This window comes from Lathamus discolor, chromosome 1 (assembly GCF_037157495.1).
Source record: "Lathamus discolor isolate bLatDis1 chromosome 1, bLatDis1.hap1, whole genome shotgun sequence".
NCBI classification, from domain to species: Eukaryota; Metazoa; Chordata; class Aves; order Psittaciformes; family Psittacidae; genus Lathamus; species Lathamus discolor.
The window spans coordinates 91302943-91318657 of NC_088884.1; the positions used below are offsets into that span (position 1 = coordinate 91302943).

At 37.2% G+C, this 15715-nt stretch overlaps 1 protein-coding gene across 1 annotated transcript in view; it reads right to left on the reverse strand.

Moving 5' to 3' along the window:
• Positions 1 to 15715, reverse strand: part of ZGRF1 (zinc finger GRF-type containing 1) — a 23068-nt gene continuing 7353 nt past the window's right edge. The window contains exons 10-29 of the mRNA XM_065686118.1: positions 15133 to 15235; positions 14947 to 15053; positions 14584 to 14734; positions 12880 to 13538; positions 11875 to 12013; positions 11408 to 11592; positions 10761 to 10948; positions 9683 to 9822; positions 8853 to 8999; positions 8099 to 8213; positions 7042 to 7301; positions 5759 to 5918; positions 5036 to 5113; positions 4052 to 4199; positions 3206 to 3333; positions 2755 to 2878; positions 2161 to 2337; positions 1897 to 2031; positions 1338 to 1599; positions 1 to 292 (exon numbers count right to left, since the gene is read on the reverse strand). Coding sequence (XP_065542190.1) covers positions 180 to 292; positions 1338 to 1599; positions 1897 to 2031; positions 2161 to 2337; positions 2755 to 2878; positions 3206 to 3333; positions 4052 to 4199; positions 5036 to 5113; positions 5759 to 5918; positions 7042 to 7301; positions 8099 to 8213; positions 8853 to 8999; positions 9683 to 9822; positions 10761 to 10948; positions 11408 to 11592; positions 11875 to 12013; positions 12880 to 13538; positions 14584 to 14734; positions 14947 to 15053; positions 15133 to 15235 — 3519 coding nt within the window. The 3' untranslated portion in view covers positions 1 to 179. The remainder of the gene's footprint in view (positions 293 to 1337; positions 1600 to 1896; positions 2032 to 2160; positions 2338 to 2754; positions 2879 to 3205; positions 3334 to 4051; positions 4200 to 5035; positions 5114 to 5758; positions 5919 to 7041; positions 7302 to 8098; positions 8214 to 8852; positions 9000 to 9682; positions 9823 to 10760; positions 10949 to 11407; positions 11593 to 11874; positions 12014 to 12879; positions 13539 to 14583; positions 14735 to 14946; positions 15054 to 15132; positions 15236 to 15715) is intronic.

The following is a 15715-nucleotide window of genomic DNA, read 5'->3' on the forward strand; positions in this document are numbered from 1 at the left end:
TTATCAAGTAAATGAGTCACTTTATTAATTTTTAGGCATAGAAAGGGGGTCAAACCAGAAGTATCAGACCACTGAGAACCAAAGTTTCCCCCATTAAATATAAATATTAGGTGTGCAATCGTTCTGATAATTTTTATAGACATGCAGTTCATCTTTTCTTCATCAAACAGGTGCACCTTTTATTTTTCCTTCTTACTTTGCTTCTCTTCCTTCTGATTCTCCCAGTAAGACTTAAGAATGTCATTTAGCCACTGCTCACACTGGCTTACATGCTGCAATCCATTTTCCCATTCTAAAAGCAGGGATAAACAGAATAATTACATCTTACTTTGCAGCATCCATCATCTAAGTCAGCCTGTGGTGATGCCAACATCTACTCTCCCCACACCTATCACATTGCTGTAACATTTCTACTTTGAAAACTGTTCAGAGTTCAGCCATTAAAAAGATGCTTCACTTGATACCAACCAAGTAAGTAAATTATTATTTTGGTACTTCTGGTACTCTTGCTTTTCTAGTTCAAAGAAAGTTACCACAGAAGAATTTAGATGGTGACAGGCACATTTGTGTTTGGCTTTTTTTTTTTTTTTTTGTGGTTTTTTTTTTTTACAGCAAGATTTGCTTTAAAATGCATAAATAATTACGGTTAAAGTTCACAGCAAATTCTGTGGCAACTGTAAAAAAAACTGATTTTCAAAACCTGTTTTTTCCCTCTGTGGTCTGATAAAACAGCCACATGTATTCAGAAGACAGTGACATGTAAGCAAAGCAATTGGAAATTACCTGGAAGAATTAGCTCATTGCCAATAGCATTAGTTTTTTTTATTAGCAACTCAAAATTTATTTTCCAAAACCAATGAGTCTCTACTTACAGAAAGATGCTACACATTTTTCTTTCCTTTATTTAATACCATCTATGCAGAAATATTGCTGTGTAGAAGAATTTGTTTATAACTTGTTTCTGCCTGGGTCTGCTACGTAAAACAAACAGGGAAAGGACTAGAAATGCAGCGTTGGGTTTCAGCTCTCCCTTACTAGTGTGCTTTTTGTGTCACTGTCTGATGGCATCAAAGGAAGAAAAAGAAGTCCCATTACCAGATAACAAATGCCCTTCAAGTCTAAAACCAGTTTGCAGGTAAAACTGCAAACATGCAGCTTGCAAATAGTTGCATTTTCCTGACATATATTTTATATGTAGTAAATATACTGGTTTATATAGTATGCATACTTTATACTTTCTATATTATATAGTATGTACAGAAACTATAAAGTCTCTTACATATAATTACAGAGAATGAGCTGCATGGTTTCAGAAATAGAGAAAAAGAAGCTATTACCTTTGCAGTGATGAATTACTCTTCCCCACAGTCTGTTCCTACTTAAGCAGGGCAGATTCCCAACGATCAACAGATGTCTCCTTGCTCTTGTCACCGCAACGTTCATTCGCTTTTCCGAGTCTATGAACCCAATTTGCCTTGTTCTTACACAAGACAAAACAATGATCTCCTTCTCAGATCCTTGGAATGCATCTACAGTGGACACCTGGACAGCTTTAATTTTGGAAAACTTGGTATGTACTCCACAGAGCAAGTTCTGAATCTGTAGACAAATAAATATGGGAGGTGATGAATGAGTTTCTAATGAGTTACTTACTAATCACAGCAGCCCTTGTTATGCTGTAGCTGACTGGTTGAGGAACAACTCCAACTTTACTAAGCAGATGACTGTTACCCATCTTTATCACATGTACCAGTTTGTAAAAGCCCCTGATTCATTTACCTATCCAGTGTTTCTTTCTCACTTCTAGCTGACTCTTCCTAGTTAAACTAGAGCTTAAGTGTATTCTAAACAAATGTATTGAAGAAAACTGTTTTATTGATGATATGTTCCACAAACCTTACACATCTGTGACTTATAAAGAGTAATCACACCGACTGCAGATCCTTCTATTCCACTGGCAATCAGAACCTGGGTGAGCTTGACTGTGAAATAAGCTTCTGGCATGTTATAAAAGCTGTTGTCTCTTCCAATCTGGAAAGGGGGAAGAAGACTTCAAATTTAGCTCTCACAGGCAGCAGAATGCAAAAAAAAAAAAAAAAAAAAAAAAGGAGGAAAACCTACAGTATTGAGATTTTATATAAGAAAAGTTTAAAAACTTACTTGCTCTACCCCATTAACATTATAAAAGCACAGTGTTGGAAGCCAATCCAGTAAAGGACTCCTGTCTTCCTCAGAAATGCCATCTAGCAGATTTCCATCATAGAACAGGTCATTGGCTATGGCACTGATGGCAGGGTGGCATCGGTACTGTGTCCGAAGAACTATTGCTTTATGTCCCTAAAGAATTATGATGCAGGAAGTGTGACAAGGAAAAAGAATTACTAAATGTTTTGCAATGCCAGTTCAGGCGAATAAGATGTAAGAGGAAGCAATTCCTGCAGTAAGCTGGCTTAACCTTTGTATATTCACTTCAGCTGAAGTCAGAACAAATACCGTGGCCCCCAGTTCTTCTACCTGGATGGAAAACTGCACAAAAAGGAGGGAGAATCTGTCATTTTTCAATTCTTCTTGTTTTACATTTGTTATACTTGGAAATTTCCAAGCACTGTAAAAATAACCTTTATGGAGCAATGCGCTAGAGTGGAATCTGCTTCATTAAAAACCAGGCTGAAACACTGATCCTCTCACAACCGAACTCTCAGTCACTTCAGTTGACCTGCATTTCACCCTCCATCTCTGGTTATTGGTACATACCATTAGACAAAGCCGGTCAAAGAGAGTCTGTTCCAGTCCCTTCTCATGAACACTCTCAGATCCCTGAATAGTTGGTGGCAACTGCTTAGGGTCTCCAACAATGACTAGCTTTTCACACTGAAACCTAAATAAGAATGTTAAAAAATGAGAAAAAAATTTCTAGAAAAGGATGCCAAACTAGTCATGATGAAAGCATGTGCTGTGTTTATATATCACAGGTTGCTTTCCATCAGGTTCCCTTCTCCATTGCCCTCTTTCCACATGAAAATAACTTAAGGCACTGAAGAGCAGGTCTCAATTTAAAATCACTCCTCTTGCTTTCCAAGGTGAGACCTTGGAGTTCGTGTTCTTCAAAAGATGTGTAAGTCTGCCAAGTCTGGCAATTATTTGAGGTCATGTCACTGCTGACTTGAAGTTACTTCTCTGCTGAAACACAAAAGAAAGGCTGTACCTTGCAATAGGAAGGAGAGAAGCAGGTTCAGTCATCTGACTGCACTCATCTAGAATCACAACAGGAAACTGAAGAGAATTCAGACAAGGGAATGGGCAGGCAGCACAGGTCACTCCAACTACTTTCACCTTGGTTAGTAGTGAGGGGAAAACAGGTAGACCGGAAGTTAAGAACATGTAATGGTTAAGCTCTGCGCAGCACATAGCTATAGCTTTGGCAGTTTTGTTGCATGCTGTGTTGTACTCATGTGTCTCAAAAAATTATTTTCTGACTAACTTCCAGTAAAAGGCACTGTGTATACATGGAGATGGATCCAAGGACCATTTCTTATGCTTGGGGTATTCAGAAATTGAGATGTTTCTACAAGAAGTAGCAGTAATCTTAAGAGGTAATACTTTCATGAAAAGTTACTTCAGATATATTTGAAATCTTCTTGGCAGTTGATGTACTAGAATAGATTTAATTCAGTGCTTATCTTTCACCTTTATGACTATATATATTTTAGTTTCAAGATGGCAGTGCAGACTAGCTGTGCTGAGAGATTTTTCTCTCCCCACCTTGTAAACTAGATTGGCAATACTAAATCAGATTGTAGTCAAGTTCAAAAGGGGTTTCTGTCTCATGTCACTGAACAGAAACTGCAAGATTGACTCAGAGAAGTTATACACAGGCAAGACACTAAGCTCTACCTGTGGAATCCAACCTGTCTTAGTCCTAACATTCATTTTATCATTCAAAACTAGGAGTTTGGCAGGTGTGAGAGGTGATTCCCAGTTCCCATTTGCTGGACCTTGTGGATAAGACAGAGTGAATCCTCCCTTTCCAATCCCCTCACTTTGACTCTACCTGTTGCAGTATGGTTTTATTGGTCCCCAGTTTGTGTTGCTCAATACTCTTCCTTACACACATTTTTTCAGCTGGAGTTAAATCTTCTTTCATGAGAGCAAGCAGTTCTTTTAGGTGATCATTTTCATTGATTGAGTCAGCATGTAAACTTCAAAAAGATTTTATAACATGCATTACAATGATTGAAAATAGCAGTGCTTTCAGTGTTGGGTGAACACTTAATATAAGGAAATAATCATACTTTATACATAACAGCTCAGTGCACTAAAATATCCCAAATCCAGCTGAGATAGGCTACTATAATACCTGTTTTAAAACAGACCTTTATCTCACCAGCTCAGACCCTTCCACCCCAGAGACAGACATGTAGTAAATGACTCCTCCAAGTACACAGCTGAATTCAGAGTGGAGTAAGACTGAGAAGTTTTTCATTTATTTTATATCTTTGCTATGCTGCTGACACAAAGGAAAAGAAATTTAATCTTTATTTGTCTTGAACTTTACTTTGTTCTCTCAAATTGTGTTGGAAGTGCTATGTAGATTGCTTATTTTTAAGTAGTTAAAGGACAAACACCAGAACACTACAGCAAAGATAATTTGGATAAGTAGTATGGAATTCATGAGTTGTTACCATTAATTCACTGGACATGAAATTTATGGTGACTTCCTTCTAGGTCTTAGCACTACAGCACTAGATACCTATTTCAAGTCTGTCTGTTTTGCATTTTCTCCTTGTGTAAACTCCCAAATCTGTAACTGCCAATATTTTGTTCTCCTCTACTAATTCCCCTTCAAAAGCATCAGCTCTGTTAACCAACAAGTGGCTTACCCAAATCAAGGTAAAATTTCTCCACTGTGTGAGGCCTGAACCCCGAGATAGGCATATTATAACATTTTGAATGGCATTTCCATTGTTTCTGTTTCAAAATAGTAATTTTACAGCATGCATGTTATCATGAATCTTAGATTCATGAAGATCCTTACCTGTGGGGAAGAATTGCTTTAGTGATTTTTCTAACGCTTCCCACTCTGATAAAATCCTCAAATCCAAGATCGAGTAGACTTCGACGAAAAAGAGATGGTAGAGGTTGCAGAAATGTAAAAAGACATTTTGAAAAATACAGAAGTGGCTCTGAAAAGGCTAACAGACACCTTAGAACACAAACCTCTGTGATTACTCAGATGAAGTAACTCAGGCCACAATTCATGTAAATCAAAGTAAATTACCTCATCATGATTTATATCAGAAATGCTTAAAGACTTAATGATTCTCCTCTCATAAACAGTCTTCCATTTGTACTTGCCCTTCCTTCCTTTACCCTTCTAAACCATGAGTTTTATTTCATGTTAGCTTCGTGCTGGTGTTTCGCAAGTCTGACTCTCTGCCTCTTCCTCTCTCTCCATCCCCCTTTCCCCTACCACTACTTCCTAAAGATTTGTGAGCACTACTTTCTGTAATGATGGATTTTACTAATAAATTTACTGAGAGTAGAGCTCAGTATTAGTCTTTGTGCAGCTAGCCTTACAGTCTTTCAGCATGTGGATGCTGTGCAAAGGCGCAAGGGTGAACTTAAAGCCCATGTGTGACACTTTCTAGGGAAAGAATGCCATCTTTTTGAGGTGTTATACTGGAATTATACCACAATTATCAGCACAATTATCTTTATTACGTGCATTATTGTTTTTGGAACAATCTCAGTAACCTACCACAGGAGTATCCTGTCAACAGCAGTGTTGGTAGAAGAAGCAATCAGAACTTTCCACGGAGCTGGCCTTGAACTTTCCATAGCTTCACTGCTTTCAAAGAGCTGTACTAGGAACAAGATCACAACAGACAGCAGATAGCTCTTCCCAGCTCCAAAACCACCTGTTATTTCAAGAGAAAAAAGCCAAAGTTACAAGTGAAATTCTTCAAGTACAGTTTTAATCAGTTGTTATAACTTCAGTTTATATGAAATACACTGATTCCTAGAAAAAACTTTGCACATGCTTGCTTCAGCTTCACCTTGGCCAGAATAAACATTACTTAGCAACAATTAAAAACAATCGGTGTTATCAGCTCTCTGCCCAGGCTGGAAGTCAAAACACAGAGCTTGCACCAGTTACTAAGAAGGAGCAAAACGGCTCCTGGTAAACCCAGGACAGTATTCTGGAATGATTAATAGTTTAACTAGATTAATGTGCCTGACAGCCTAACAAAAGCTCTGGCAATTTAAGTGCAGTGGTACCTGCACTAAGAGTGTCACTATTGTTGGTGTATTTACTTTGAAAGGATCTGAAAATTTGCATTTATGGTAACTGCTTTTCAGTACTGGTTTTAAACAAATAATCTTTGAACTATGGTGTTCCTAGCCTTGCCTTTTTTGTACGTTTTGAAAAGGGATAAAATAAAGATTTAAGGAAGTATAAAGCAAGGAACATTGTATAATAGGAAAAAAAATTATATTACAATTTAGCAAAGGTGATACATGACAAAAAAGTGGATTAATATGAAAAAAATAATCTGAAGACACTAAATAATTTTTTTTTTTTTAATAGATTCTGTTCTAGGATAGAACTCTACTTATGTGAAATTCTTCAAAAGGCAGAATGAAAATTCAAGGATCAGAAGCTCCGTGCTGGTGGAATGGATGTTATAATGTCAACATCATTATCAGAGCAACCTCATCCAGGAAAAGAATTTTCAGGAAATGTATGAAGTAGGCGAGGAAAGCAGCGTTACAAAAGAGTTTAAAAGGATGTTCTATACACAGGGACAGCTCAGTCAAGCTCATCTTTTGCACTACTTTTAAAGTAAGTGAACATTTACCTAGATATAAAAATCTCCCTTTAAGTCTGCCTGGAATTGTACATATATGATTAAGGAAGCAAGACTACTGTTTCTTCACAATGAAATATCCCTAAATTCTCTCAAACACTGGCAGAATATATGAAATAGCATTTCTGCAAAGATGCAATAGCAACAAATTTCACAATTATTTGCTGTGTACCACGTATGATTGTGATGGGGAAGATCTGACGTTCTTGCACTGGTTTGGTGTTTTCACAGGAGGTCATCATCTGAGCTATGTGAAACAGTGATGTAGCTTGATCTGGGTTCAACGAGAATGTTTGGGTAATCTTTTTAGCTAATCCCATTGCCACTTCAGTGCTGACCGGTCTGTCCATTGTTGTGCATTTCAGGCTTAGGGCAGGTGGAGTAAATTTGCTTTTCCTGACTCTATTAGAAGCATTTTCAAAATCAAAATTCCTAAGGAAAATACAGTGGTCAAAAGTTGTGCTATAATACTGCATATCTGTAATTAGTTCTGATATTCTTGTGTTCCTATGTTCTGATATTCATGGTTCTGGTATTCTTACTCACCTGGCATTGAAATGCTGAGGCTTTGTGATTAACAGCTACTGCCCCTTATTACTTCCCTGGGCAAAAGCTGGATCACATGAAACAGGCTTTTGGGTTTTACCATTCTTGCTCTATGTTAACACTTTCCATCTGACTTGCTTCAAAGGCACAAGCCGGACAGAATTAAGAGCGGTAGAAGAACGTAGTCGGGGGTAGCAGGGATTCATTTAATTACTTGTTTTATACAGTGAATCACAAGCAGTTTTGGAAATATCCCTATATTGCTCTGATTCTCCAAGAAAATATTTCATATTTAGGTTTTGTGTCAGGGGATGCTAAACAATAGGAAGGAAAAACAGTTCCACTGAACCCCTGTGAAGCATATTCATTACCTTAATACAGACCAGTTAGTGACTTATGTTATAATAATGCCTAATATTTATGTCTAGGTTGTAAAACAGGGGCTGCGGGTAAATTTTAAGAAAAAACCCTACAAAACTATAATTTTGAGTTAAGCAACCAATACATTTTCTTTTCCATATAAATGAAAATTGCATTGTCAATAGTTCCTTGCACTGTTTTTGTGTTTTCAGGTTTCCTCCTTCACTTTTTAATAGAACAGACTCAATGGTGATTTTGTTGGTGTTTGTTCTGTACCTGTTTGCACACTGTATGCTTACAGTATCACTGAAAGACTAACTTACATTTTCAGTAGATATGGTATTAGTGGTAATGTAGATGGATTGAAGTGCTCCTCCATATTTCTTAAAGATGCAAGCTCACCACTAGCATTACAAACCAGCAGGGCATGAACAAACACTGAAAAGGCCACAGATAAGATTAGGAGAAAGTGAAATTAGGCAAAATTTTGTATCAGCTACATAAGTGAATTACAAAATGCCAAAAGAGGAATTAGCTTCCTGTAATACAAACCAAGTTACTTTAAAACACGATGGTGAAAATAACTAAAACAAGACAGATTTGGTTTTCCTGAATTTTGAAGCCCCCATTTTTTAGCCATTCTACGTTGTAGCAACAAAGGCACAGAAAGAAAGGATGGAAGAGCCAAATCACAGGTTTAATACATGGCTTTTTATATAAATTCTCCATAGTGAGTTGTTTGGGGTTTCAGTTGTTAATCAAGGACAGTGATAACATGCTCCTGTTACCTTCATTCCTGACAGTCAATTTGCATTCTATATTATATTATTTACTGCATTATTTATATTATCTCAATTTCTTCATCCCCCTTTAGAATTTCTTACCAGCCACTTTGCAGGTTTAATTCCACTAAGTGCTGTGTTCAAATTACATACTCAAATATACAAGGAAAGAAAATACTGTGAATAAATTAACAGATTGGATTTGAGATGTTAGAATCTCATCCTTCACCACTGGCCAGATTTTTCCCTCAGTAGTTTTTTGCCACAATTCTGAATTATTTGGTGCAGAACTCACTATTTGATCTCCAGTTGGAAGGACAGTAGCCTTTCAGTGGTAGCAATTCTATTTCATTGGTGGAGGATGGTCCAAAGAAAGTACTAGTTGCAATGAAAGTATCAAGGGGATCAAAGCTGAGAGTCTTGGAAACAACCCAAATATCATCTGTCAAGAAGAACGCAGAGTTCTCATGAGCTTCTGCTGCTGTCTTATAAAGGAAACATAGCTAGACAAAGCAGCTCAGCATTTACTATACTGCAAATTAAACCCTTGCTAACGCCAAAGTAGGAGGCCTTAGAAAGTCCTAACTAATGTTCATTCAGTTCTGAAAGAGTGAATAGATAATTTGCAATTCCTCTAGTAGTTGCTCTCTGAAATTGATGATGACTGTGAAGTTCTCTCCTGGTACACTCAGCAGCATTTGACTTCCGACAGGTCTGAAGTATTCTCAGTCTAGGAAGTATTTGGAATAAATCGCTGAATGTCCTCCAACTTTGTGAGATTTTAATAATTGAGAAGAAATATGCAACAATGCTGAAACACCAGTTTTTACATCAAGTTTTTCCTTAAATATCATCTATTTGAATATTGGCTTTCCTGAAACTTAATGATTTAGATTTAATACACTTCAAAGCCAAGGACATGGAATTTATATTTTTCTGAGGCAGTTTTAACAAAAATGATGAATTAATGAGATAGTTCATTGCCCTTCTAGAATGAGAATTGAATTATCATGTTTGTCAGGAGTTTAAAAATAGGATTTGATTTTTCTTTTTAGGTGACAAATTAAAACTTTAAAAATCACAATGTGACAGGGACAATTCTTCTGATGCTTAAGATCTGCTCACCTTTGCTGTAGAGAGAATAATGCTCCTTTCTGCTTAGTTTGAGGTATAATTTGGTTTTGGAATCACCATCAAATCTGGCAGGTGTATTCATCAATTTCTTGAACTTCCTACACGGCTGTGTTTGAATTTCAAAGCCTTTCCTGTTAAATTGTAGTTTTAGAGTATGTTCACAATCAGCACATTTTGGATTCACCACCAAAATTAAGCTCCACAGGTTGGACCACATTATACTTAATACATATTATACACATATAATACACATTAATACATATTATACACATTATACTTTATACATAAACTTCTTTACTGTAAGAGTGACAGAGCACTGGAACAGGTTGCCCAGGGGGGTTGTGGAGTCTCCTACACTGGAGATATTCAAGGCCTGCCTGGACAAGTTCCTGTGTGATGTACTGTAGGTTACCCTGCTCTTGCAGGGGGGTTGGACTAGATGATCTTTTTAGGTCCCTTCCAACCCTTGGGATTCTGTGATACAGCGCAGACCTTGGTAGTTGTCCATCATCTTACATTACCAAGTTTTAAAGACATTTGTCTTGACTGCGAAATGATTCTCTCTTATACAGCCAGAATTAAATTGTTTCCCTTGTGGTTAAGCAGCACAGAATAGCCTTCAATACAACTTCTAACATTAAAACTAGAATCACTAAGAGAATAAACCAAATTCTCTTATGAAAGATGAAACAAACAGTAATTCAAATGCAGCAGTCACTGGGGATTTCGTTAAACAATCGATCAATTGCTGGGAAGTTTTGATTCTTGCTGAAAAGAGTGCTGACCTGAATGCTGAGTTCCTTCACTAATTTGGCTTTGACATTTCTACACAGAACCGTAAGCCTCTTTTAGCATAGTTAGTAAAAGTGTCAGTTAAATGCTAGTGAATATACTGGAATGTTTATAAATCCTGGAATTCACATAAGTGTATGTGAATCACAGAGTCATAAAATCAGCTGGATTGGAAACGACCTTTAAGATCAAGTCCAACTGTTACACCAGGACTGCCAAGGCCATGTCACTGAGGACCCCATCTACGCAGTGAAGAGTGCATAGAATTTCAGAATACCTCACCAAAAGCTGGCATTCCTCATAGAGAGAAATCTTTTGACTTCGGAGGTATGTCCCAATACTTTTTATATCATGAAGCACTACGCTCGGTCTGGATTTTGTCTGTGCAGGGTTCACATCTTCTATCCACTTGAAAAATGAACACTGCTCAGCTTTGGGGGCATCACAGGTATAGAATAAACGACCCTGGGAAGAGAGAAGAAAGGAAGAAAAAAAAGACCATTAGCACATCAAAACAAGGGGGAAAAAAAGTAAAACAATAGACCAGTACTTGCTGCTATAGAAATAATCAGATAAAGAGCTGTGGTTTTGCTGTCTTTGGCTGAAAACCACAAGAGTTTTCTCAGTACTCTTAGCTTCTAAAGCCAGTATGTGTAATCACAGCTTACTGAAATCCCATGTAACAAAGAAAATTAAAAATTCAGGTCTTTCTACATAGGTAAAACTGTTTCTGTATGGAGAAAACTATTACATCAACAATTCTGGATACTAGTGGATAGTACAGCCGATCTCAAAAGTGATCACTGTAACACACCACTTTAACCTGCAGTTGTAAATCATACCCAATTGCCCTGTAATTGTTCACACAATGAGGTCTATTCACCAAACAAACACCCTAAACTGTAAACAGGAAATGAGCAGCACCTTGTTTTGACCTTCTTTTTTAGCCATAACAAGCTTAGCAGGATGCATGTGATGGCACAGTGGAACACAGCTTTCCTTGCTCTCAGTTTGCTCATCTTTCAGTGAAGTGTAGAATGATATATCCACTTTTGAAAGGGCATTGTGGAATCTTTGGGACAACTCAAATAGCATTATGTTCAATTGCTCTTGACATAGAATGGAGAAGAAAATATTAGTACAGCCTTAAAATGGTTACACGAGTACACAGCATTCAAACAAATGTTTTCATTTGACATTTCCAAATCTAAATTAAAATATTTAATCTCATCCTAAAAGAAAGCAAATATATTTCAGTATATATCCAAACTCAAGAGTTGTTCCAGTAGGTGATATTGATGATTTCTCTCCCTGTCATCCTGCTTTGTGAAGCAGCAGAAATACACTGTTTAAAACCAGCAGCATTTTCCGTAGCATGGTGTTATACCTACCTGTCAGAGCAGCTTTAAAAATCTGTTTGTACTGAACATGAGACTGAAACATGGCTGGTATGAAAGTCTTCCTTTTAGGAAGGTTTGCATGTTTTACTGTATCCACATGAGGAAAAGACAACTCACAAATTGATATATCCTAAAAACCAGAGAAATAAACCATTACAACTTGCAAAACTTTGAATGATACAAACGTTGATAAATGGCTACTTTGCAGATGTGCCAAAACCTATCCATATTTCTTCTATTTTTCCTTTTTTGCTTTTATGTATTGTGCTCACACTAATAAGTACAACTAAATAGAAAACATTCAGAAAACCCCCTGGAAGTTTCACTATGAAGACTGTGAAAGCTTTTTAAAACCCATAATTTCATATATATCTATATATATATATATGTATATATATGTATAAACCCCACGTGTGTATGAAATATAGTAGTAATTTCCACATGTCTGCTTCACATTTATGATTTTAAAGAACTAGAAAACACACATGAGTTTGTGCTGAAAAAAAAAGGAAAAAAAAAATCTAACATTTTCATTAACTCTCAAACACAGTGATCTGGCAACTTCTAAATCTTGGCTTGGGGTTGGTTAAAAATCAGAGACTGTGCTTTGAAGCAAGATATGAGTGCTCCTTAAGACAATGCTGATTGCAAGTAAGAAGAAACATTTCTTGAAAACATGTTCTTACTAATTACAGATGACAAAATAGCCCAACAGCGTTTATTTCATCTTGCTGCCATCAACATTCAGATGAAGAATCTAAACCTGGCAGCACGTGTGCTAAGGAATTACCTTTACAAAAGATTAGTCATACCACTTAAAAAAAAACCATCAGAAGCTGCTGTTCTGCAGCTGAGGCTTTTGTGTTATTACATATGTAAAAACTTTTCATTTGATCATACTGATAATATCTTGCAGGAAATCAGATCAATGCAGTTTCTTTGTCCAGAAAAATGCTTTTCTGTCGCTTCTAACTATCTGCTTGAACAGTTACACACCTGGCTGGCTCCTGTTGCAGTGTGGCAGCTCAGATGAGTTAACACCTTTTGTGTTGCTTCAGCCAAAGGTGTCTGACTGAAGTGTGGAGAAAGTAACTTCCTCTCTGAATGCAAATCTTGGTGGCTGGTATTTGCAGAGCATTTACCAAGGGTGCTCTTTGCTGTCAGTAGAGCTGCAGAGTCGGGAGCGCTTTTTTTCACAGTGCTGTACTCTCCTGTGTCACCCAGCAGTATTCCAAGGAGGTTCTCAGCACATATGTCATCAGTCACTTCCCTACCATTCCTGTTCAGAGTTATCAAGTCACACTGAGCACTGTTTTGATATTTTAGCCACTTGCTTTTTCTATATTGTGAAGTGACATTAGGGAACACTGGTTGAACAGATTCGCTTTGTCTCTTTTCCTTATACTCTCCAAACACACAGGTTTCATAATTTCTGTCCTCAGGGCCAAAAGCACTGATAGGAAATACCTCTGACTTGTTGCATAGATTGACTACTGAAGAGCCAAAAGGTTGCTGGGCCTCCTCACTGTCAGTTGAATAAACTGTGTCAGGAATCTTCTCAGTGGCAGGAAGAGTGACAAATGGAGTTCGTCTTTTAACTGGGAGTTTGACTCTTGAGAGGTTGCATTCCTCTGGATGGCTGGATTTCTCCTGTGCTGTAAGGCAGATATATCTTACAAGCAACTTGTAGCACTTATGGATGGGACATAACTTCAGATGTGCAAAAATAAGATATGGAAAGAATTCTAAGTTCTTCCTGTGCAGTACCACACTACATTTCCATACAATGTGATTTCCACTGATTCTTTTAATACTTAAACCCTAACATTCAGAACACATTTCTGTAGGCACTCTACTTGTATAAAAGAAAACATCTGGTAGAAATTATTTAAACATTATTGTGGTTTGGAGGTCATTAATCTGATAATCTTGGTAGTTAAGTGGCAGCTGCCAACTGGAAAACAGCCACCTTAACATTTGCTCCTTTTTCCAAATGGATACCCACAACTGTGTACATTAATGTTACCCAATGTAGATAAAGAGGCTTCTATCTAGTTCCACAAGCATCCTTTTGAACTAAATTCACTATCAGTAAGAAATGGCAGTCATTGATATGTGCCAACTGGAAGTGGGTCAGAGGACAGCTGAATATGGAAGAAAATTTAAATCAGAGCAATAAATGAAAACAGTAATAGTAATTAGAAGCTTAGCTTACAGCCTTTTCCCCCCAAAAACTAGAAGCTCATTTTTCTTTATAAAATTAAATCACTCTACTGAAGTCTCTTTCATAGAATCATGGAATGATTTGGGTTGGAAAGGACCTTAAAGTTCATCCAGTTCCAACCGCCTGCCATAGGCAGGGACACCTTCCACTAGTCCAGGTTGCTCCAAGCCCTGTCCAACCTGGCCTTGATAATTATGTTCAGAATATAACTGGGGGAGGAGGCATGAAATTCAAGGCTAATTCAGCTGATTTGGAAAATGCTGTTTAAAATTGTTCTAAAAAATATAACACACACCCCTATGAAAGACGTGTGATGAACACAGATCTAAGTTCTGTAGTTGCCCAGACATATCTCAGTCTTATTTCAGAACCCAGGGTAACTGTCTATTATAGTGCAACTCGCTGTGCTTCAAAACTCCTCAGAGATTTTCCAGCAAAAATATTGCAAAGTGCAATTATAAACTATAATTTCTTACTGAAAATAAAATCTGAAAGTTCCAGTCCACTTGGCAAGATCCTGTGTCTCAGGGGCTCCTGGGTGCCTCCAATGGATTCCTCACTTCCTGAAGCTGGAGAAACTGTGGGGTCTGGATCAAGTGAGGAAGTAATTTGTACTGATGAATTCATCTACAGATGAAGAATTAACATGTCAAGTGAATGACTGGAATAAACTATTGCAGCTTTGTTGTCACTATTCTCTTTCTTACTGTCTCTTTCTCATAGAAAATTGAAATTATTCTGAGTGTTGACGTAAAACAGTTTTCTAAAATTAGACACTGCTACCATGAACATGTAGGAAATAAAGCCCAAAAGATCTAGAAGAGACAGTCAATTCACACCTTACTGGGTTTCCATGAAGTCCACTGTGTTTGTCTCAAGTCAGAAAGTGATGGTGAGCCTGACACTGTCCATGGTGGAAGTTCAGAACACATATTCAATGCCAATGCTAGGGAAAACACACCAAGGCCAGAAGTCATGCAGATGAATTATTCAGTTACTGCCATTGTACTTCTACTTTCACTTACAGGACTGATCTGGTTTTGACTCTTCACTAATGTTAGGCTTCTTCTGAAAATTCTCTTCCCCAATAAAGTTGGTATTCCCATGGAGACTTTCTGAACCTGGAGCCTTTACCAAAAAGTATAAGCAAAAACCTGTTAGAAATTAAACTGTTTATCTTCTTTATATAAATATTATCTATTTCTAAGCTTATTTCTAAATCTTATTTCTAGACAGAATTCTTCAGTATCTCCAGCCCATTCTCGAAATAAAAAATGAAATATCATTTCTCTTAAATTATTTTAAATACTGAAATATATACTGCATTAGAAAAACATACTTTATTTAACATTGTATGCAATGTTTCTTTGCATCCAGGAGGAACAGAATCATTACCCAGAAAAGAAAGTTTTAACCCTTGCTTTGGAACTTTCTTAACAATTCAGTACCAAATTTCAGATCTAGCTGGGGTGAATATTTTACTACCACCAGGAGGAGACGATAATTATAAAAGCCCTCTGCCACTTTTCTCTAGAAGAAACTTCTTTGTTTAATGTCACACATTATGACTTACCTATGTTTTTCAAAGCGAAACTCATCAGAGAAAAA